The sequence below is a fragment of the Polypterus senegalus genome, chromosome 3 (assembly GCF_016835505.1).
Source record: "Polypterus senegalus isolate Bchr_013 chromosome 3, ASM1683550v1, whole genome shotgun sequence".
NCBI classification, from domain to species: Eukaryota; Metazoa; Chordata; class Cladistia; order Polypteriformes; family Polypteridae; genus Polypterus; species Polypterus senegalus.
The window spans coordinates 141,424,884-141,450,597 of record NC_053156.1 but is presented as its reverse complement, the minus strand read 5'-3'; the positions used below and the strand labels follow the sequence as shown (position 1 = coordinate 141,450,597).

Sequence of the window (25,714 nt, the reverse complement as noted above, 5' to 3'; positions counted from 1 at the left end):
TAGAATTACAATTAACTCACTGTAAACTTGCACAACAACTGCAATATTGCACAACCTGAGCCACTTTATGAACAATTTGCACAATATAATATATATATTGTGCTTGTGCTTTCATACTGTATATTTCTCATTGTTTTTTATCATATTATTATTGTTATTTTATTATTTTACTAGCAAAATACCCGCGCTTCACAGTGGAGAAGTAGTGTGTTAAAGAAGTAATGAAAAAGAAAAGGAAACATTTTGAAAATAACGTAACATGATTGTCAATGTAATTGTTTTGTCATTGACATGAGTGTTGTTGTCATATTTATATATATATCTATATCTATATATATATATATATATATAGCAAAATACCCACGCTTGGCAGCAGAGAAGTAAAAGAAAAGGAAACATTTTAATAATAACGTAACATGATTGACAACGTAATTGTTTTGTCATTGTCATGAGTGCTGCTGGCATATATATATATATATATATATACATACATGTGTACATATATACACACACACATATACTATGGGGTGCGAAACAGGCAAATACATTGATTTTCTGAATATATAAAGTCGGCGTCAGAATATATAAAGTCAAAACTTGAATATATAAAGTCATTCCCGAATATATAAAGTCACTGTCGGAATATATAAAGTCAAAACTTGAATACATAAAGTCAGCGTCGGTATATATAAAGTCTAAACTTTTTTCTAAATATATAAAGTCAAAACTTGAATATATAAAGTCATCGCTGGAATATATAAATTCAAAACTTGAATATATAAAGTCAGCGTCAGAATATATAAAGTCAGCGCTGGAATATATAAAGTGAAAACCTGAATATATAAAGTCAGCGTCGGAATTTATAAAGTCATTCCTGATTATATATAGTCAACATCGGAGTATATAAACTCATTCCTGAATATATAAACTCAAAGTCAAAATATATTGATTGAAACGACTCTGAACTGAAGTAAGTTAACAAAAATGTATTCAGAAAAATAAATTAAAAAAACACTGTTTGGTTAATGTTTTGAAAATGCTGCATTTGCCCTGCCCAGGATTGGTTCCTGCCTTGCACCCAGTGTTGGCTGGGATTGGCTCCAGCAGACCCCCGTGACCCTGTGGTCGGATTCAACGGGTTGGGAAATGGATGGATATTGCAGCACTGACTTTGTATATTCCGACGATGACTTTATATATTGAAGTTTTGACTTTATATATTCCAGCGCTTACTTTATATTGTGAGCTGGAGGGCTTCGCTATTACGTGTGGGGACGAAACTTCACTTTGGTAACTGATCATGCTCCACTTCAATGGTCATACCGACAGAAAGATACAAACTCTCGCCTCATGAGATGGTTTCTGGGCTTACAACTTTTACCGTTTCACAGTAAAACATCAACCAGGTTCTGAACACGTCAACACAGACGTATTATAAAAACTAAATGAACCTGGTACAGAGAGTCGCTTGATTCACGGAAATGTGAATAAAGCTGAGGGGGAGGGTGTGAGCTGGAGGGCTGATCGCACCCCAAGAAGATACAGACACCTCTGGGAAAACCACAACCCCTGAAACACAGACTACCCTCACATTGCTCCTTACTTTCTCACTTGTGCTATAACGCGTAATGCAAACCTCGCGCGATACTCGGCTAACTTAAAAGCCTTGTGCAGCGCCTGTCAGTTGAAAATTGATTGTTTGCTTGCTTTTATCGCTTTCTCTCTCTGCTCCTAACGGAACTGTCATCTCTGACTTGTCATGGAGCACGTTTAAGCTCATGTGTTTGCAGTGTTTGAATAAAAATCCTTCTTGTTTCTACGACCTCCTGTGTCTCTGTGCAAATCTGTGACCCAAGCGTGACAATATATTCGACGCTGACTTTATATATTCAAGATTTGACTTTATATATTCCAGCGCTGAGTTTATATATTCCGACTCTGACTTTATATATTTAAGTTTTGACTTTAGGTGGCAGTGTGACGAAGTTGCTTCGGAAGACGGCGTTAGCCGCGGAGCTCAGCTCAGAGCGAAATGAGGTAAATGGAAGGGGATGTGATGACGTGACTCCTCCACCCGCCTTAACTGTCAATCCCCCACAAACACAGTCTCTCGGAATTTGCATAAGCACACCCCTTCACCTGCAATTTTAACTTAGTTACAAAGTGATCAAAACTCTCGTTTATATCCTGCGTCCTCTCATTAAACTTGTATCCCACATTACCCGTGGGCATGAAAAACGTCAGCGGCAGCCTGTCTATTAACTTAATTTAAAGTTTAGGTTTATACCTTGCTTTGTTTCTGAAGTAGCTGCACTGATGAATATGGTAATATATGTCAATCACTCGCTTCTTATTGTTTCGCTGCCTTCTCAATTGTATAATGCATGTTTTCTTCAGCGCATTTTGGAGCTCTTCCTGGTTTTCTACATAGTGCGTTGACAGTCAGTTCACGTGATTACGTGGGCGGCGTGATGATGTCACACGAAACTCCGCCCCCACGGCTTTCAAGCTCAACTCCATTACAGTAAATGGAGAAAAATACCTTCCAGTTATGACCATTACGCGTAGAATTTCGAAATGAAACCTGCCCAACTTTTGTAAGGAAGCTGTAAGGAATGAGCCTGCCAAATTTCAGCCTTCTACCTACACGGGAACTTGGAGAATTAGTGATGAGTCAGTGAGTGAGTGAGTGAGTGAGTCAGTCAGTCAGTCAGTGAGGGCTTTGCCTTTATTAGTATATATATATATATATATATATATATATATATATATATATATATATATATATATATATATATATATATATATATATATATACAGTGGTGTGAAAACTATTTGCCCCTTCCTGATTTCTTATTCTTTTGCATGTTTGTCACACAAAATGTTTCTGATTATCAAACACATTAACCATTAGTCAAATATAACACAAGTAAACACAAAATGCATTGTTTAAATGATAGCTTTTATTATTTAGGGAGAAAAAAACCTACCTACCCCTGTGTGAAAAAGTAATTGCCCCCTTGTTAAAAATAACCTAACTGTGGTGTATCACACCTGAGTTCAATTTCCTTAGCCACCCCCAGGCCTGATTACTGCCACACCTGTTTCAATCAAGAAATCACTTAAATAGGAGGTGCCTGACACAGAGAAGTAAACCAAAAGCACCTCAAAAGCTAGACATCATGCCAAGATCCAAAGAAATTCAGGAACAAATGAGAACAGAAGTAATTGAGATCTATCAGTCTGGTAAAGGTTATAAAGCCATTTCTAAAGCTTTGGGACTCCAGCGAACCACAGTGAGAGCCATTATCCACAAATGGCAAAAACATGGAACAGTGGTGAACCTTCCCAGGAGCGGCCGGCCGACCAAAATTACCCCAAGAGCGCAGAGACGACTCATCCGAGAGGTCACAAAAGACCCCAGGACAACGTCTAAAGAACTACAGGCCTCACTTGCCTCAATTAAGGTCAGTGTTCACGACTCCACCATAAGAAAGAGACGGGCAAAACGGCCTGCATGGCAGATTTCCAAGACGCAAACCACTGTTAAGCAAAAAGAACATTAGGGCTCATCTCAATTTTGCTAAGAAACATCTCAATGATTGCCAAGACTTTTGGGAAAATACCTTGTGGACTGATGAGACAAAAGTTGAACTTTTTGGAAGGCAAATGTCCCGTTACATCTGGCGTAAAAGGAACACAGCATTTCAGAAAAGAACATCATACCAATAGTAAAATATGGTGGTGGTAGTGTGATGGTCTGGGGTTGTTTTGCTGCTTCAGGACCTGGAAGGCTTGCTGTGATAGATGGAACCATGAATTCTACTGTCTACCAAAAAATCCTGAAGGAGAATGTCCGCCATCTGTTCGTCAACTCAAGCTGATGTGATCTTGGGTGCTGCAAAAGGACAATGACCCAAAACACACCAGCAAATCCACCTCTGAATGGCTGAAGAAAAACAAAATGAAGACTTTGGAGTGGCCTAGTCAAAGTCCTGACCTGAATCCAATTGAGATGCTATGGCATGACCTTAAAAAGGCGGTTCATGCTAGAAAACCCTCAAATAAAGCTGAATAACAACAATTCTGCAAAGATGAGTGGGCCAAAATTCCTCCAGAGCGCTGTAAAAGACTCATTGCAAGTTATCGCAAACGCTTGATTGCAGTTATTGCTGCTAAGGGTGGCCCAACCAGTTATTAGGTTCAAGGGGCAATTACTTTTCACACAGGGCCATGTAGGTTTGGATTTTTTTTCCCTAAATAATAAAACCATCATTTAAAAATGCATTTTGTGTTTACTTGTGTTATATTTGACTAATGGTTAAATGTGTTTGATGATCAGAAACATTTTGTGTGACAAACATGCAAAAGAATAAGAAATCGGGAAGGGGCAAATAGTTTTTCACACCACTGTATGTATATATATATATATGTATATATATATATATATATATATATATATATATAAACTGCTCAAAAAATTAAAGGAACACTTTGAAAACACATCAGATCTCAATGGGAAAAAGAAATCCTCCTGGATATCTATACTGATATAGACTGGGTAATGTGTTAGGAACGAAAGGATGCCACATCGCTTGATGGAAATGAAAATGATCAACCTACAGAGCCCTGAATTCAAAGACGACCCAAAAATCAGAGTGAAAAAATTATGTGGCAGGCTAGTCCATTTTGCCAAAATTTAATTGCAGCAACTCAAAATTGTACGCAGCACTTTGTATGGCCCCTGTGTTCTTGTATACATGCCTGACAACATCGGTGCATGCTTCTAATGAGATGACAGATGGTGTTGTGGGGATCTCCTCCCAGATCTGGACCAGGGCATCACTGAGCTCCTGGACAGTCTGAGGTGCAACCTGGTGGCATTGGATGGACCAAAACATAATGTCCCAGAGGTGTTCTATTGGATTTAGGTCAGGAAAGTGTGGTGGCCAGTCAATGGTATCAATTCCTTCATCCTCCAGGAACTGCCTGCATACTCTCACCACATGAGCCAGGAATTGTCGTGCACCAGGAGCCACTGTACCAGCATAGGGTCTGACAATGGGTCCAAGGATTTCATCCTGATACCTAATGGCAGCCAAGGTGCCTTTGTCAAGCCTGTAGCAGTCTGTGTGACCCTCCATGGATATGCCTCCCCAGACAATCATTAACCCACCACCAAACTGCTCATGCTGAATGATGTTACAGGCAGCATAATGTTCTCCATGGCTTCTCCAGACCCTTTCACTTCTGTCACGTGCTCAGGGTGAACCTGCTCTCATCTGTAAAAGCACAGGGCACCAGTGGTGCATCTGCCAATTCTGGTATTCTATGGCGAATGCCAATCGAGCTGCATGCTGCTGGGCAGTGAGCTCAGGGCCCATTAGAGGACATGGGGCCCTTGGGTCACCCTCATGAAGTCTTTCTGGTTGTTTGGTCAGAGACATTCACACCAGTGGCCTGCTGGAGGTCATTTTGTAGGGCTCTGGCAGTGCTCATCCTGTTCCTCCTTGCCCAAAGAGCAGATACTGGTCCTGCTGATGGGTTATGGACCTTCTATGGCCCTCTCCAGCTCTCCTAGAGTAACTGCTTGTCTCCTAGAATCTCCTCCATGCCCTTGAGACTGTGCAGGGAGACACAGCAAACCTTCTGGCAATGACACGTATTGATGTGCCATCCTGGAGAAGTTGGACTACCTGTGCAACCTCTGTAGGGTCCAGGTATCGCCTCATGCTACCAGTAGTGACACTGACTGTAGCCAAATGCAAAACTAGTGAAGAAACAGTCAGAAAAGATGAGGAGGGAAAAATGTCAGTGGCCTCCACCTGTTAAACCATTCCTGTTTTGGGGTCATCTCATTGTTGCCCCTCTAGTGCATCTGTTGTTAATTTCATTAACACCACAGCAGCTGAAACTGATTAACAACCCCCTCTGCTACTTAACTGACCAGATTAATATCCCATAAGTTTCATTGACTTTATGCTATACTCTGATTAAAAAGTGTTCCTTTAATTCTTTTGAGCAGTATATATATATATATATATATATATATATATATATATATATATATATATATATATATATATATATATATATATATATATATATATATAACCTTTGGGGTGTGAGCAGCTGTTGCTGGGCGTGCCAGAATCCATCGAGGAAGAAAAATGAAAAACATTATTTGTACAAAATCTTAATTTATCTATCCATTCCTAAATAATTAAATGGGCAGGCTATTTCGTTTCAGTGCAATACGCTCCTTGTCAAAACGGATGACTTCCGCTCTTACGTGGACATTATGAACTATCGTATCTGTCCAAGTACTATTTAAATTTTAAATATAAGTAATTTTTATTTAGTCGACAGAAATATCTTTGGTAGGAATGTAAGTTAAATTTAGTCATCATTGCATACATTTTTTTTCACCATAGCAATGTAAAGCCTAAATTCAGCTTACATTCCTACCAAAGATATTTCTGTCGACTAAATAGAACCTACTTATATCCAAATAGAAATTGAAAAGATAAATTTTTTCAAATCTGAGCTTGCATTTTAGATCGACTTAACGCGCACTACATCGAGCCCCGTGCTATTGTGCTCTGGCCTGCCTGCCTCAATAAGTCACCATTGCTTCGCTCTTACCGTTCATTTAATCATGGGCCTCTCTACAGTTTTGTTTATTTTCGGGCTGTAATGTTCATTAAATTTACAGATCATCTGGTCCATTGGTGGACCGTGCATCTCACACCTAGGCCTTCAGTACTGCTCCCTCTGAATCAACCCGCCCCTCAAAAACTAATTTATGGTTATAAAAACCATCTTAATATGCAGAAATACAGTATAAAGAGCCGCTGTATCGCAGATAGAGAACTCCTGTAGCCACAATAAATGCCTTTATTGAATAGACAAACCGGGGTGAACAAGTTTCTTTCTACTGCAGCCACACACACATAAAAAACATCAATAATAACTCATAAACTTGCAATATTATTTAGGAAAATCGCAACATTACTCACCAAAGATTTGGATTATTTGTAAACAAAATTCATCCTCCTCTCTTTCCTCAAAAATAGTTCAACCACTCTGTCGTACGGATTATCCGTGTGCCTCAGTTCAATCAAAAAGTCCCTTTCTATCGCCATTGAAGCTAATGCTGAAAGTGAAACCTGCGGCTTCTATCCAATCAATGGGTCTGAATACGGTGACGTCACCGTACGCTTGCTAGAAGGCCATATTGACACCAACTCAAAATCAACAGGTTAATCAACATTTATTCTGTGTTAGAGTGCCTGCACAACTGATTGTGAAGGCCTCTCTGCCTGGCAACAAATGATGGCTGAAATGTGATTGGTTAAATACTTTAATACGAAAATACATGCCTGGAAGCAGCACAACCATCGGAAAAGCTATGAAAGGAATCGGAAAGACTATTTGGAATTATTTAATAAGTATTCATGGACAAAATATAATTAACATCAGTTTGTGAATTCAGTCCTTCACCCGCGAATATTTACATTTTATGGGCAGGCTCTCAATTACGTGGGAGACGTGACGATGCGAGACGCAACTCCGCCTCCCACAGCCATCGAGCTGCAGTCTATTACAGTATATGGACGAAGAAATAGGTTCCAGTTATGACCATTACTTGTAGAATTTCGAAATGAAACCTGCCCAACTTTTGTAAGTAAGATGTAAGGAATGAGCCTGCCAAATTTCAGCCTTCTACCTACACGGGAAGTTGGAGAATTAGTGATGAGTCAGTCAGTCAGTCAGTGAGTGAGTGAGTCAATCAGTCAGTCAGTGAGGGCTTTGCCTTTTATTAGTATAGATAGGAAAATATATTTATGGGGGATTTGCATATGGAATCTCATTGTACCATACAATGACAATAAAGGAATTTACAGATGATGATGACTGCCTTTTAAGTCAATTTAGATTTCCAACCACTGGACAGGGGATGAAGGAACAATCTCTGGATGGAGCGCCAACACGTCGATACCACTGCGCTACGGTGTCCCCATGTTTAATACATGTTCATCATGAAAATGATATAGTATTTTAAAATGTTCAGAGAGCTGTAATATCATGAATGTAATTTATTCTGTGTGGAGTTCAGTGCCTGTGTGCCCTTGTTTACAAAAGAGAAAGCTTGTTTAAGCACGTAGTGATTCACATACATTGAACACACAGAATATGAAGCATTTAGCGTGATAATTTAGTTACAACAGGATTTGAGAAACTCTAGTAAATTAAACATCAATTTTAACATGAAGTTTACAAAGATCTACTTTAATGACAAAATAAACTATGAGATTAAAGCGGAAATTTCTAGATTAAAATTAACAAAATTAGACCTTTCTTCTTCACTGTGTCCCTATTTTTTTCTTTTCTCTGTACACTAATACGCTTCATTATGATACTCAGATGGTGGGCTAACAACTTGCCTTTTGATATCTGACCTCTTCTTTTTTATTTTGGGCACTGTGTAACTTTCTGAACTTGAACTTTTGAGTGTCACCGCCACTCTGTATCACTCAATCAAATTGCTTTTGTTGCTTATACCACTGCTGAAGCCTCCACTTCGCATTTGCTGAAATTCTTCTTTCCCCATGCTTTTGCCATTGCCTTTTCACAAAAAGCTGAACTTAAAGGGCTATTATATTGATTTGCATATTCAAAAGAGCATACTTCTGGAAGGAGTTGGGGTGGGCGGCAGGAATGTGCACGTACGTGAGTTTTCATGTTTACCAGGATTTATGGAGCTGAAGTGCGTGGAACTTGGCTTATTGCAAGATTTTGTGCATCTGAAATTTTTTGTGCGTACACACATTTCCACTTTTGTCCGTATGTCACGGTTTAGTGTGAATTTTACACACGGCGTTATACACGAGGTCCCAGGTTTCTACCGTATGCTGACTTCTGAGCTCCTATGCTACAAATTTGAACACATGCTAAAATCAAAGAACACCGATCTACAGCAGCTGCTGAAGCACATAGATAGCACACTACTTAACCACTGCAGAACATTAGCAGCAACAATAGTGTCATATAGACAGAAGACAGTTAGCAGCTGGACCCATATGCGACTAAATTTAGGTCCGTTTTTTCAACCCCATTCCTTTTCCCTAATTGTCTCTTTCAGCATTCATACATGCAGCTGAAAATGTTAACATCTGACAATATTTTGGAAATGGAGAGAGAAACAAACAATCTATTATTATATTAAATTATTGCTCCATTTACTCATCCAACTGATAAAAATACTGAAATTGCTGACTGAATGCTTTTACCATTAAATATGTGTATATTTAGGGGAGGAGTTTTGATTATGATTGTTTTTAATTTTTAATTAAGTGTTAATGCTTAGTAATTGTCTATATTGACTGTTTTTTTTAACTTTTTGTACTTATTGATTTGATCTTTCAGTTTAACAAAATAAACAAAAAATAAACAGAAGTGCATTTTAAGATCGAAGTGACTGTTATAGGAAAGGCATATGTTGAACATCATACCCGCGTTCACTTTTATTCAGCTTAATTGCACATTACTGGGTTTACTCAATTCCTCTTGTATTTACATTTAATTTTTGTTCCATTTATTATTATGGGACATGAAATTATAGCATCTACATCCACAATGCATTCTTAAAATAGTTTGGTTCAAGAATTTCAATATCCTGGTTCTAAGAAAATGATTTTTAAGCCTTTAGTCTCTTAGGTTCTTCCTTTTCATTTAGTAATTATCCAGACTTAAGAAATAAGGGTATTGGGACAATTTAGGGATGGCCAATATGAAATTACAAATACTGAAATATAAAGGAATCAGAGTCATTAAATGAAGCTTCTTTATAGATGTCATACATAAGATATCCAAAGCAAAATTCAGATTACAACAAAAAAGCAAGATCAATCTTGTAAACTGACACTGAAAGCTTCTGAAGAAAACTTGCAAGTTTATTTAATTGAATTGCCACTCAGTGCCATTTTTCTTCTAACCAACCTTAAGATTATATTACGCAGCTAAAGACATTCTTCTGAAAGTGACATGCTATTCCACAGCTCCAATATGAACACACATATTGTATTATACACATTCACATCCAGTACTTAAACACATACTACTTTTGTTTATGGTGTCTTCTTTTACTGTCAGTTGGAATATATAACTGTGTCTTACTTAGCCCTTGGGAGTGCTCATTACCACTTACAGTATCCTGACTCTTCTGCAGGGTCACCTTTACATTATTATTACATTTTCGTCTATTCCATTGCCCATTAACACTATACCTGGACACTTCATTAGCGTGACCTCTTTTATAAACGATTTCAAGAAAACTAAATGAGAATACTTTATAACAGTGCATGCAACTTATGAAGCTAAACAGACCTCAGCTGAATTTGATGTTAAAAAAAGATATGAAATAACTGTAGAAAAACAGTACAGTGTGATATTACCTTGTCTCGAATCTTCCTTTCTTTCCTTTCTTGAACAGTGGTCAAGTAGTTGACTGCAGCGTATTCCAAGACAGAGAGGAATACAAATACAAAACTGACCCAGAGATAAATGTCCACTGCTTTGATGTAGGAGACTCTGGGCATTGATGCATTGACTCCAGTTATAATGGTAGACATTGTCAATACCGTTGTTATACCTGAAAGAAATTGACAAAACACTTGAAATTGAACTGAAAAAACCCTAAAAGTACAAAATTTGTCATCACAGATCGACATCAGTTGCACTGCAAATTCTAGTACTTTTAACCACTATATATAATTCTGCTGTAAAATTCAGAAAAAAAACGAAAAAAAAACCTAAGGTTTGTATTTACCCAAAGGGACTCTAGCTGGTACAGCCCTACGGTCAATCCAGAAAGATACCCAAGACAGCATAACCATGAGAGTTGCTGGGAAGTACGTTTGAAGAAGGAAGAAAAAGATGTGTCGCCGAAGCGTGAAGTTGATATACAGTCGGTTATACCAGCCTAAAAATGTGCAGAAGAACACAAGACAAGTTACTCATTCCAGTTTATGGTGGATTTTATTTGTTGTATGAAGCACAGTGGCGAATGTTTTAAATTACTGTATCTTTAGCAATAATACAAATATCATCTGTATCCAGTTACAGTGTAAATCTAGACTTTTTCATACTACATTATTTATGCTCTCAGTACAGATCAGCTGCAAGCCGGTTAACTGTCTGAAACGCAGTTGATGAAAGCAGACCATCACATAGATCTGTACCAGAAGGGTTCTTCTACTTTGTATTTAGTATAAAATTCTAGGCACTTTACATTAAATTGTACATTAAGCAATTCTGGGGTCATTTCAGAAATACCCATTATCTCAATAATGACGGACTCAAAAGTGCGAGGATAGAATGCGGACATGCTGCTGCTAGGCACATCCACTAAAACACTGAAGAGGTAACCCTTCAACCAGCCTGACCTGAAAAAGACAGCATTTATTTTAAATAAGCTTGTCTGGATTCAAAAGAATCTGTGCATCCTTGATCACAGCACTTAAGTGGAGAACTGATATAAGTATACTCAAATCGGGGCTTCAGTTAATATAACAACTGCACTGCAACAGAAGGGAATGATCTTGTGGCATCACTAGGCACCTAAAATATTGGCCAGGAAGCTAAAGAAATAAAAAAAATTGCTCATTATGAAAATAATGCATTTGAGGGAGAGAAACACAACAGAAAGCTCAAAGTCTCTATAGCCCCAGGCTATGGGTGGGGTGGCTCACTCATTTCCCTATAAGCTCGGAACCAATAATCCAGTCTTCTCACCTACTGACTCTCTTATTGTCGCCACGCTCCCCTCTTTCTCTTGTCAATGTATGTATGCTAATCCCAAACTCTTCTCACTACTCCATACTTATTTGTGCCTCCTAAATTAAGCAGCTTCAGAACCCTATATTGAGGTAATTAACAGTCAGACACTGCCCCTCATTGCCTACAAGAACACCATCCTAGACTTCCTTGACAGTCTTCAGTAGGTCTTAAAGTGCGGAGTCTCCAACTCACTTAAAGAGATACAGTGGTGTGAAAAACTATTTGCCCCCTTCCTGATTTCTTATTCTTTTGCATGTTTGTCACACAAAATGTTTCTGATCATCAAACACATTTAACCATTAGTCAAATATAACACAAGTAAACACAAAATGCAGTTTTTAAATGATGGTTTTTATTATTTAGGGAGAAAAAAAATCCAAACCTACATGGCCCTGTGTGAAAAAGTAATTGCCCCTTGTTAAAAAATAACTTAACTGTGGTGTATCACACCTGAGTTCAATTTCCGCAGCCACCCCCAGGCCTGATTACTGCCACACCTGTTTCAATCAAGAAATCACTTAAATAGGAGCTGCCTGACACAGAGAAGTAGACCAAAAGCACCTCAAAAGCTAGACATCATGCCAAGATCCAAAGAAATTCAGGAACAAATGAGAACAGAAGTAATTGAGATCTATCAGTCTGGTAAAGGTTATAAAGCCATTTCTAAAGCTTTGGGACTCCAGCGAACCACAGTGAGAGCATTATCCACAAATGGCAAAAACATGGAACAGTGGTGAACCTTCCCAGGAGTGCCCAGCCGACCAAAATCACCCCAAGAGTGCAGAAACGACTCATCAGAGAGGTCACAAAAGACCCCAGGACAATGTCTAAAGAATTGCAGGCCTCACTTGCCTCAGTTAAGGTCAGTGTTCATGACTCCCTCATAAGAATGAGACTTTGCAAAAACGGTCTGCATGGCAGATTTCCAAGACGCAAACCACTGTTAAGCAAAAAGAACATTAGGGCTTGTCTCAATTTTGCTAAGAAACATCTCAATGATTGCCAAGACTTTTGGAAAAATACCTTGTGGACTAATGAGACAAAAGTTGAACTTTTTGGAAGGCAAATGTCCCGTTACATCTGGCGTAAAAGGAACACAGCATTTCAGAAAAAGAACATCATACCAACAGTAAAATATGGTGATGGTAGTGTGATGGTCTGGGGTTGTTTTGCTGCTTCAGGACCTGGAAGGCTTGCTGTGATAGATGGAACCATGAATTCTACTGTCTACCAAAAAATCCTGAAGGAGAATGTCCGGCCATCTGTTTGTCAACTCAAGCTGAAGCGATCTTGGGTGCTGCAACAGGACAATGACCCAAAACACACCAGCAAATCCACCTCTGAATGGCTGAAGAAAAAAAAATGAAGACTTTGGAGTGGCCTAGTCAAAGTCCTGACCTGAATCCAATTGAGATGCTATGGCATGACCTTAAAAAGGCGGTTCATGCTAGAAAACCCTCAAATAAAGCTGAATAAAAACAATTCTGCAAAGATGAGTGGGCCAAAATTCCTCCAGAGCGCTGTAAAAGACTCATTGCAAGTTATCGCAAACGCTTGATTGCAGTTATTGCTGCTAAGGGTGGCCCAACCAGTTTTTAGGTTCAGGGGCAATTACTTTTTCACACAGGGCCATGTACGTTTGGATTTTTTTTTCTCCCTAAATAATAAAAACCATCATTTAAAAACTGCATTTTGTGTTTACTTGTGTTATATTTGACTAATGGTTAAATGTGTTTGATGATCAGAAACATTTTGTGTGACAAACATGCAAAAGAATAAGAAATCAGGAAGGGGGCAAATAGTTTTTCACACCACTGTAATTGCTAGGATGCCTGTTTTACATCTGGCACCCAATTCCACAGCTGGAGACATTCCACTGCTACCTGCGTATTTCTAGCCCCACGTGGCTCTCTACAGTGGCAGTCAGAATTTCTTAGCGTTTGGAAGTTTGCTGGCTCTGAAATCTCATTTGGGAATCTAACATGTTTTCACCAAGGCTGCCACTTGTTTCTCTCTTGCTTGTACTGTGTTGTGGATTGCATGCTAGCACTTAAAAAAAAACACATGAGACGGATTTAACAAGGGAGCAAGCAAAATCAATGTAAATTTAACAGGAAGAATATCAAGACGGAGGAAGACAAACTAAGGTAACTACATATCAAAGCCCAACACTCAAAACCAGTATTATAGTCGAAACAAACAAATAGAAGGTCCTGAAACTAATCTGGACTATTTTACCTGAACTATGGCTAATAAAAATTGAGATTAAGCCTTTTTGAGTCAAAACTAGAAATGGATGGTAGTGTGCTGTTATATATACAATACATGGTGTTGTGACATTATAGAAATATACACATAAATGCAAATTAATAATACATTTTGTTTTGGAAAAAAAAGTAGTTTTATTTATAATTCAGTTTTTCCATGTTCAAGGTATATCGCATATGCATATGTACAGTATCAGTTCCAAGTGGTGTAACCAAGAATTAATTTTGGTAAGGTGGTTAGAATTGTTTGTGAAAATACACAAATCATAATTCTATCTGTGATCAATGAGTTAGAACTTTCATAAAATACATTTTGGGTTCTTGGTTTGAAACCAGAAATAAAGCCACACTTATTGGCCTTTTTACCACCAGCTCTTGCCCTCGCTTGCCTACCATGGACAAGGCACATAATCAACCTAACTAGATGAGCTAAAGAGATTTCATTCACACATGTGATAAGCACTGTAATGAAGATCAATGGAGATAGTATCTGAACTATGTAACTAAGAATTTTTCTGTACACAATATTTGTAATATTTTTACTAAGAGCTAATATAATCAGATCACTGTTGCTTGTTACTCATGAACATGTTATATACTGTAGATAGTTCATGAGTAAAACATTCCTGCCGTAGATGGATTTGTGCTCTCTTTATTGACTAGCATCGGCTTTTTGTGAATTTCGTCAGTTAAATATTTTTGTGTAATTTATTTTTTTAATTTTATTTTAATGAGGCTCAAAAAAAGACATGCAAGAACTGTAAAGAAGAGACAAAGTGATGGGAAATAATAGCATGAAATATGTACAGTGCCCACCCGTCTTCTGTTGAGGTCATGGGGCACCCATTAGCTAAGCTACTCTGGCATTTAAAATGATGCTGACAATTCCAGATTGTCTTTGACTTGAGGACGCCATTTTCTCCTCTACTTCTCTCTCCCTCCTTTGCTTCTGATGCAACACAGCAACACCAACTGCCACCTGCACTTGAGCTTTGTAGTACTTGCTAACCACGCCTTTATTAAGCTTTGCCAAACTTTCTTCCTTTCACTTTGCTTTGCTGGCAGTCTTGCACAAAGCAGCAAGCCCCATTTGACTCCAAAATTCCTTCTCAGCACTGAGCCGAAAGGAGGACGTGGCCTAGTAGTATAGCCTATTCGCTACAGTATTATTATTGACCAATAAAAGAACACAGGGCAGCTAATTTTAATTTTTATATAACTTAACCAAATTTCATTTAAATCACTCAAATAATTTTTTTGATTTTGGGATATGTATTTTCTATTGTAGGTGTTGCCAGGATCAAAATGAAGACTTGGCATACATATTATTCTAAAGCAAATTTTTTTATATCTTGTGAAGTTATTATTCCTGAGACGGCAGCATTAAGAACTGAATGTAAGTTGCTTCCTATAGGGCAACTGTTGTGAATTTCTCAGGAAAGACTTTAAATTAAATAAAGTATGTCCTTCATATTTACATAAAAACTAGCAAGCTAAATTAAATATCAGTATACAATATTAATCCCAAACAGTTTAGTAAGAAAAGTGTCAGTGTAAAAACTCCATAGTATTCATGATACCATAAATACTATTGTCTATAGGAATAATGATACATATATACCTTATTGCAGGTGTAATATTGCCACTTCTATCTGATACTCTAGATAGGAAATTTTAAATTACTTTTTTGAACTATTGAAGGTTTTTTTACTTACTATAAAACTGCATGATATTAAATGTCTATACACTTTACACGGAGCTTTGATAGACAAATAAATTCCTTACTTTTTGGATAAAGAGTGTGGAGATGGAAACCCTTTGTGATTTTGGAGAGTAAACACTCAAAACTGTCTTTTCAATATTGTGAGTGAGAGAAACTATGGCACTGCTGTCATGTTCTTTTATGGGTTGGGGAAATAGCTTTGGTAAAGTGCCAACATTTTTTTTTTATTTATAAATCACCCATTATACTTGCCATTGTATTTATTATACATCTGTCAATTATGGGGTCCATCAGTCATGGCAACTATTAAAATTTTCTAGTAATGTTTTAAGAATAATACCTGTGCTGCTATAAAATGCTAATTTTGTTGTAGTATGAAACTTCTGTATGAGAAACTGTGACAAAGAAATCCGCTCATCAGTTTTAAGAGAGTCATTTCCTTTCTTCCAGTACAGCATTAAATCATCCTCTGTATAGGCATCTAAAAAAAGCAAATGCATATGTTTGAATACTGTTATAAAATACTGACTTATATTTTTATTATTAATTATTATTGTCACAGCCACTTAAGTAGCAACAAGTAGACTCAGAGAATGAAGAAGTTTGATCATCAAGTTATTTTCCAGCTACATTTGGATGCCTAGTACCATCTTCATTGTGATGTCTTGCAAACAGACATTGTAGCCTTGTGTCTGAGAGGCTCACTTGAAAACAGCAGGTTACCAGTTAACAAGCTGATATAACACTCTGTGGTAATGAGCAAATCATCTAAGATGCTTGTAGTTCAGCTGTATTTTTGTCTTGTAATCCTCAAGCAAAGTACCTTGTAATCATTATCATCACTCAGTTACTATATTTTATTTAATGCTTGTCACAGTAATTAGCATCATAAGGCACTTTATAAATTAAACAAGAAAGTTAACACAAAGCAACACATGTTCCATATAAAACAAAGAAACGATTGACACCCAATGAGATCTCTGATGTGGATTTCCTTCCTAAAAGAACAGTGCAGAATATCATGGTGTGGTCACTGCTAATTTTTGGAAACACTGGTTTTGCAAGACACATTACTCGGTATTACAATATTAAAGCAAAAGTAAAATGAAAGTATAATGAAAAGTATTTAAAGATGAATGTTAGGTCCAATGGCAATATAAAAACTAGAGCAGGACACTTAGCAGGAAACATTTCATACTTACAGCTCTCGATCTCTAATGAACAAGTCTGGGTGTCTAAAGGAAATCGGCTGAAATCCATATTGCACATGGCTGTAACGGTAACCCTGAAATAAAAATAGTTCAATTTGGTGTTTTAATATGACTACATAATATAAAATACATCAATTCAATAACATTTAGATTTTCTTCTGTTCACCATTTAAATTATCTTTCTTTTCATGTTTAAACAGATGCTATAACACTTTAGATCACATCATGTGATGGTCATACTGATGTTGCAGATACATTTCCAGGTAAAGCTTACTAAACTCTCTGAATATGGTGCTAACAGTCTCAGACAGAGGAGTTTTGGGGTGCCTGTTTTCATTCCAAGCAATACCTGCAGCAAAGGAATTCAAGTTCTCTTTGATTTTTTCAAAAAGGAGGGCCAGACAACCAGTATTGGTATGTGTTAAGATTTTTCTTGAAGATCTAAAGCAATCTGCCCACCTGTTATAGCTTTTGGCATTATAGTAAGCTTGTAAGAGAGAAAAAAGGGAAGCTTCCCCAAAGTTGTTGTATTTTTTTCCTAATCAGCTATGGAAAATAAAGCAATAAAATGAAAGAAGCAAAACTTGTACACATGAATGCACAAAAAATATCCATCAATTTTCTAACTATTTCAATTTTCACAGACTATCTCAGTAGCATCAGTTACAAGGCATGAGCGAAGCCTGCACAGGGTGGGCACATTCCCACCCCTCCCACCCCCCAAAACTTGATTCTTCCCACTGGTAAATATTGTTTTTGGGGAAGACAATTAACAACAAGCAGGATATTTAACATTAGTGAAGTGCCCAACAGTTTAATGAGGAGTTTAATATAACTACAGATATACAGTATGGATGTTTATCATCTACCATCTACCTCAAGAAAATTAGAATAGAATGATAGAAAAGTAGACAGAAGAATGGTGCAATTTTAGTGCTGCTGCCTCATGGATTCAGTATCCTGTGTTTTAATCTCATGCCTGATTGCTGCACATGGCTTGTTTTTGTCTTGCATCCAATGCTGCTGTGTTAGGCTTTGGCCCAGTGCAACCCACAAATGGATTAAGTGGGTTTGAGAATTTCATGACATTAAAAACACATATAATTCAGTCCTTAGTGCACAACATATGTTTTTGTAGAAATTTTCACATAACTAGAACATACAGTGTTGAATATTTCTGAATTTTGGGAATTAACTAGGGACTGAACCATTCAATTAGATTAAAGACCAGCAGCCACAAGGGCCCTCAGAACCAAGCTTGTGTTTGAAGATAAATGAAGAGCTCTAATAATAATATACCTAGAATATTTAATTACTTTCCTAAGCATTCAAGGTCTGAAAGGTAAGCTTAACAAATAAAAAAGATTATTTTTCGTTTTAAGCTACTTCTTCACTGGAAACATATTGCAAAACTCTTGCTTTATTCAAAGCACATAATAAATATAGCGAATTGAATGAATGTCAGGCAAATCATCTTATACATTGCTCTTTTTTACTAGATAGAAATGTGAAAACCTTAATGTCAGTATGATATTGTATGGCTTAGCTTTATTAATTAAACATGAATTAGTTTTATTAATTCAATGTGAAGTTCATTGCAGATTACTCATGCTCAAACTGTCTATTGCAGTAACAGGTGTACTACACACTTTGAGTGCACCACTGCTAAATGGTCAATGAGAGGGCCACAAGACATCCAAGATGTATGTGGACGTAGCATGAACACTGCAAGGTAAAAAGCAGATAATTGCCAGAGCTGACTAAAACTTGACTTGCCTTTTTCTGGAACTAGAAGGGGGTGGCACCAGGAAATGGTTGTATGATATTAAAACAGCAAAGTCTTAATGACTTTCAAATTTAAAATGCCATCATACAGTAGTAAGTGGAGACTGGAGCCAGGAGGGCAGGTTGGTGCCAATTTTTAATTAGTTAATGGAAAGCAAAGACTCAGAAAGCAACTCATAATGGAGGTGAAAGAGTTGAAATGGTCAAGTAGGTTTGTAAATATGGACCAATCTCTGAATAATGCAGTAGCTACATCTTAAAGATATGCCTAGCATAATATTTCCTTTTGTCTGTACCATAATAAATATTTAGATGTTATACATTATCAGGATTTGAATGGTGAAAAGATTGTTCAGTACATCACACTGCCAAAATGTAAACATTTTTATTTGTCCTTATTTTACCTCAGGCTGTAAAGCACCTTGCCATCTGGATAGACACGCAACATTACATTATCTGTTGTCGTGTCGTGAATGAATGACCTTTTTGAATGAACAAAAAACATATCTGGAACCCAGATCTTCTTTACCAATCTGCCATCAAAGGTCATACTCTGGTTGGTAGTGCTAGGAAATGACAGCCTCTCATCTTTCCAGTAGTGCCTCAGATACAAAGTCATTGTGAAGTCCTGTAACAAACGAAACAGCAGCATAAGAACAGACAGCGACAGCACCACCTTCCCTACAGCAAGATAAAGTTTGAGCAGTGCCTTCTCAACCCTGAAATTCTATAAGGTGCTTCCTTAAAGGGCAATTATGGCGGTCAGATCACCTGCTTCTGTGCACAGCTCAACATAATTGTAATTTTTTGGATAATAAGCAGACTTTTCCTTCACACTTATAAGACTTATAATACACACATTTATAATGCAATAATAGGTTAGCTACAATTTAAATTAAACTAAACTGACCCCACCCATCACACTAAGATGCCAAAAATAAAAGTCAATTGTTCAACAGTAGAAGTAATAGGCCAATGCAAAAAGAAAGCCAGGCCACTGGAGGAGAAGCAAAAGCACCCACCCACTGATCACAGGCCAGTTTGTCACCAATTATTCTAACATGAAAACATACATGGGGAGAATGTGAAAATTCCACAAATCATAGCTGTGAGGTAATAACACTTCATGGTGTGCCAGCATGATATATATCTGAAAATATCTCAGGCTTATCATATTCTACATGATGGTGTAACTTTGTTCCTTTATGAAATCTTTTCTTTTGACTATCTGTTCACTTTCTAAACCTGCTCATTCTAATGCATGGAGTGACAAAGTCTATCTTCAGAACATAAAGCAGGAGCCAACCATGGAGTAGGCACATTCAATCAGACATACACACACATGCATATTTGGTGAATTTAAAGCTGCCAGTCAACCCAATATTCACTTCTTTGTGATGTGGGAGGAAATCAGAAATTCTGTTTAAAACCTGTTTAAACACCGGAGTAAAATTCACACTCCATTCAGATGGGTGTGAAACAGAAATTCAGTCCTGGGGTCTCATGTATAAATGGCACGTACGTACAAAGGTGTTGCTTATGCCTGTTTCTATGCACACTTTGAAATGTAGAAAAACTAAACTTAGCATAAAGCCACGCATATTTTCATGACAGCCTCCCTCTGAGTCCAGTTCAGGGCGGCGAAGGAGCAGTACAGGAGAAAGCTGGAGTGGAAGTTGCAGAACAACAGCATGAAGGAAGTGTGGGATGGGATGAAGATCATCACTGGCTGCAGCTCGAAGAGGGGTGCCACCACTGAGAGAGACGTGGAGAGAGCAAACCAGATGAACAACTTCTTCAACAGGTTTGACCACCCGAACCCACTCTCACCTCGGAGTACTGCACCCTCCACCCATCCTTCTGCTGATATCAGCATAGGAGAGAGTTTCCCCCAACCCAAAATTACAGCAGCCCAGGTAAGCAGAGAGCTGAGGAGACTTTGTGCCAGCAAAGCAGTGGGTCCAGATGGGGTATCGCCATGACTGCTGAAGGCCTGTGCATTGGAGCTAGGGAGTCCTATACAGCGCATCTTTAACCTGAGCTTAAAACAGGGGAGAGTCCCGAGGCTTTGGAAAACATCTTGCATCACCCCAGTCCCAAAGGTATCACATCCTAGTGAGCTGAACGACTTACGGCCTGTTGCTCTGATGTCACATGTGAATGAAGACCATGAAGAGGCTGCTACTTCATCACCTGAGGCCACAGGTCTCCCACACCCTCAACCCTCTGCAGTTTGCATACCAGGAGAAGGTGGGAGCGGAGGATGCCATCATCTATATGCTACACCGATCCTTCTCCCACTTGGACAGAGGCAGTGGTGCTGTAAGAATTATGTTTCTGGACTTCTCTAGTACCAACACCATCCAACCTCTGCTCCTTAGTGACTAGCTGACAGAGATGGGAGAAGATTCATACCTGGTAGCATGGATCGTGGACTATCTAACAGACAGACCTCAGTATGTGCGTCTTGGGAACAGCAGGTCTGACATTGTGGTCACCAACACAGGAGCACCACAGGGGACTGTACTTTCTCCGGTCCTGTTCAGCCTATATACATCATACTTCCAATACAACTCGGAGTCCTGCCACGTGCAAAAGTTTGCAGACGACACTGCTATCATGGGCTGCATCAGGAGTGGGCAGGAGGAGGAGTATAGGAAACTAATCAAGGACTTTGTTAAATGGTGCGACTCAAACCACCTACAACTGAACACCAGCAAAACCAAGGAGCTGGTGGTGGATTTTAGGAGGCCCAGGCCCCTCATGGACCCCGTGATCATTAGAGGTGACTTTGTGCAGAGGGTGCAGCTGGATGATAAATTGGACTGGACTGCCAATACTGTTGCTCTGTGTATGAAAGGATAGAGCTGACTATACTTCCTTAGAAGACTGGCCTCCATCAACATCTGCAATAAGATGCTGCAGATGTTCTATCAGACAGTTGTGGCGAGCGCCCTCTTCTACGCGGTGGTGTGCTGGGAAGGCAGCATAAAGAAGAGGGATGCCTCACACCTGGACAAACTGGTGAGGAAGGCAGGCTCTATTGTAGGCACAGAGCTGGACAGTTTGACATCTGTGGCAGAGCGACGGGCACTGAGCAGGCTCCTGTTAATAATGGAAAATCCACTGCATCTACTGAGCAGGATCATCTCCAGACAGAGGAGCAGCTTCAGCGACAGACTGCTGTCACTGTCCTGCTCCACTGACGGACTGAGGAGATCGTTCCTCCCCCACACTATGCGACTCTTCAATTCCACCCTTGGGTAAACATTAATATTATACAAAATTATTGTCTGTCTGTCTGTCTGTTATACCTTCATTGTTATCACTCTTTAATTTAATATTGTTCTTTATCAGTATGCTGCTGCTGGAGTATGTGAATTTCCCCTTGTAATTAATAAAGTATCTATCTATCTATCTATCTATCTATCTATCTATCTATCTATCTATCTATCTATCTATCTATCTATCTATCTATCTATCTATCTGCATATGAACTTTCTGGTCGGTTTTGCAAATTGGCGGCACCGAGCATCAAAGCAGTGCTACTGTTTCTGTGTTGTCTCCCTTTTTTCAAATTTGCATCAATGACATTGGATTTATCAAATACAAATTAACTGTATATCATTTACAAATTTAATTCACTTGATTGTAATCATTGTGTAACAATATAATGGTGCACAGAATGACCAAACTATTCCAACTACCGTAGCTGCTTTAGCGTTGTTATAAGACATCATAAATAAAACAGTTAGAAGAGAGTGTATTTGATGATGATGACTGGCTTCTAAGTCGATTTCGAGTTCTAAGACCTATCCTCTTGCAGCTGTGTGCTGAAATGGTGCTGGTTTAACAAAAGAAGACTTTGAGGAATTGTGCTTTAGCTGCTCCTTTGCAAGTCCTGTCCACTATCGAGTTTTTAGCCACAGGAGCTTTTCAACGTAAACTGGTTGACCGATCGGGCATTTCACAACATTACCGAGTCACGCCATGAAAGTCATATGGAATGGTATTATCCGCTAGTCATCCAGATATGTAGGATTTCCTTACATTGTGGTTGAACTAGGAAACATCAGAGTGCAATTCGCAGCAAAGTCCGGTTTTCCAAATGTAATTTAAAATGGTCAACTGCATGCACATTGCTATTGCATTGACGCTGGACAAGTTACATCAGCCAGGTATGAATCACTAAAAGAATGAGCTGGTATTACATCATCTATAGCAGGAGAGCCTATAAAAACAGCAGCTCTGCACAGTTGCAGGTGTTTTTTCCAATTAGTGTGGCAAAGGCAAGCAGTCCATTTAAAGATATGTCACCTCAAAGAGCAAAGAATCGATCCATTGTGGTGCTTGGCACCGACGCTACACTATAAAGGTGACTTCAGAGAATGAATTTGCTAATGTAAACAGAAATAATTTCCACACGATTAGTGTGCTGCTCTACGGTGCACAGAAAGTGTGCCACATTGTGCAAGCATGTAGAGTGCTGCATAATATTGCACAAAATCATGCCAATATGATGAACCTGACCCTAACCCACCAAGTGATTGGCAAAATTGGGCAGCATTACAGCTTTGTTTGAATGTAATTAACAAAATGTAAAAACAGGTAATCAGATGCAGCGTTTATTTTTTAACCAATTAATTTCATTTGTGCTCAATAGCACATAGTACAGCCCTTATGTTCCTTAGTTCCAGAACAGCATCTGTCAGCATACAGCCAGATGGTAACCTGGCGATTTCTGAGGCAAAGGTGCCAGCGCATGAAAATGTGCTAGGCACAGGAGCACCATCACCACATGGATTCGTGTCCTCGGCGCAGGGGTGAGCTTTTGTAATATTGTCTAAAAACAGAATAAACAGTGGGCTGTGACTCGCTTTTCATGTTGACTTTGATATCTAACCACTTCTTTTGAAATTCTTTTTTCCACATGCTTTTGCCATTGTCTTTTAACAGAACACTGAAGGAAAGGGGTTATTTATATTGATTTGCCTATTAAAATATGCAAAAGTCCAGGAGGAGTCGGGGTGGGGCTGTAGGCGTGTGCATGTGCGTTAATTTTCATGTTCGTTGGAATTTATAAAGGGGAAGTGTGTGGAACGTAGTGTATGTACAGTTTTATGCATCTGGATTTTTTTGTGCATACGCACATTTCCACTTTTGTCCGCATGACATGTTTTAGTGTGAATTCTACACATGGCATTATACACGAGGCCCCTGGTTTCTAGGGAAGCTAAAATCTTTTATTTTATGAAACTGCACAATTTGAAAAAAATAACTAAAAAAACAAACTTTTATGACAATAAAATAATTATAAAAATTAGTAGTGCTTTGCTTCCTGGGTCCTCCCTGTGTGGAGCTTGCATGTTCTCCCCGTGTCTACGTGGGTTTCCTCCAGGTACTCTGGTTTCCTCCCACAGTCCAAAGACATGCAGGTTAGGTGCATTGGTGATTGTAAATTGTCCTTAGTGTGAGGTTGGTGTGTGGGTGTGTGTGTGTGTGTGTGCGCACCCTGCGGTGGGCTGGCGCCCTGCCCGTGGTTTGTTTCCTGCCTTGTGCCCTGTGTTGGCTGGGATTGGCTCCTGCAGACCCCCGTGACCCTGTAGTTAGGATATGGCGGGTTGGATAATGGATGGATTAGTAGTGCTGTAAGACTTCACTGAAATATTTTTGAATATCCATTTAGCCATACAGTGAGATGTATTCATTTATCACATGCTCTATAGTTTTCATGCATCTTGTTTGAGCCTATTGTAATAACAGTTGTGTGCCCTTATTATAACTCACACACCTACATTTCACCTTGTAGATGCTACTTATACATCCTTCTGTCACAGACACTGGAAGGACACAGACATCTCTTTAAACAACTACATGAAATATGGTTGTACCTTTTTGGAATGATGAATATCCTTCACTACTATATTGGGAAAAAATTTTTTGCAGACCTTTTACAAATAAACAGACTGAGCAAAAATATAATTCAAAGAGAAATAGTATAGTAGAGAAAATTTAACAAAACACAGAAATAAATGACTAGGAGGACTGTGCATGGTGACCCATCAGAATGGGGTACTGTCTAGACATTTTTGATGTATACCATCAGAAAATCCTCAGAAGCTCAGAGGGTATAAGTTCCTTTGAATTTCTATTTGGACTACAGTCAAGAAAGTTGAAAGATATTCAGAAAGAAACTTAAAAAGACATGCTTTGAAAAGCAAGAAATGAAACACGCGGCTATGTGAAATGTTTAATTTCAAGAAATGTTATTTAAATTAACCGTTAATAATTATAGGATAAACACACACAAACACAAAAGGAAATTCTAGGCAGTGGCTAGAGCCTTAAACCATTAGGCTGTGGGTTCAATACCTGTCATACTCTATTACCCTAAGTCATGCTGGTCATGCTTCAACTGTAAAAAAAAAAATACTTAGAAGCAGATATAACATGTTCTAAAATAATGTAAATGTAATTCCCCTTAGATAAATATGCCGGACACATAAGAAACAATGATAATAATAAAATACTAAGTGAAAACCCCTGGTGACACACGTCAGTTTCTGGACAACATGAAAGCCTATGCCAAAATAGGTAAAAGAATAAGACCTGTAAAATACAAAATGAGGAGAAGCTTAGAAATGCACTTTGGATGTATTTTCAGAAAAGAGTGATACAAGTGAAAAGTAGAAGAGGATCACTTGGTTAAAAGGGAAGTGGTTTCCTCAGGATGGCAAGTCTAATGTCAGTAAAGACTGGAAATCATATCTTTTGCATATGCAAAATGGTCCAAACAATGTACACTCTTACTAAAGTCATTTTGACAGCTAATTAGATGTGTCAGACAATGATGTCTGAGTCATTTTAAACTGGTTATTCTATAGATA

At 38.4% G+C, this 25,714-nt stretch overlaps 1 protein-coding gene across 2 annotated transcripts in view; it reads right to left on the bottom strand.

The window, feature by feature from the left end:
* The window catches only part of LOC120525582 (gamma-aminobutyric acid receptor subunit rho-1-like), a 127,734-nt gene that overhangs the window by 9,884 nt on the left and 92,136 nt on the right, over positions 1–25,714 (bottom strand). For both annotated transcript variants that reach the window (XM_039747998.1, XM_039747999.1), the window contains exons 5-9: positions 19,232–19,455; positions 17,034–17,116; positions 16,172–16,312; positions 10,832–10,984; positions 10,458–10,654 (exon numbers count right to left, since the gene is read on the bottom strand). In XM_039747998.1, the coding sequence (XP_039603932.1) occupies positions 10,458–10,654; positions 10,832–10,984; positions 16,172–16,312; positions 17,034–17,116; positions 19,232–19,455 (798 nt within the window). The remainder of the gene's footprint in view (positions 1–10,457; positions 10,655–10,831; positions 10,985–16,171; positions 16,313–17,033; positions 17,117–19,231; positions 19,456–25,714) is intronic.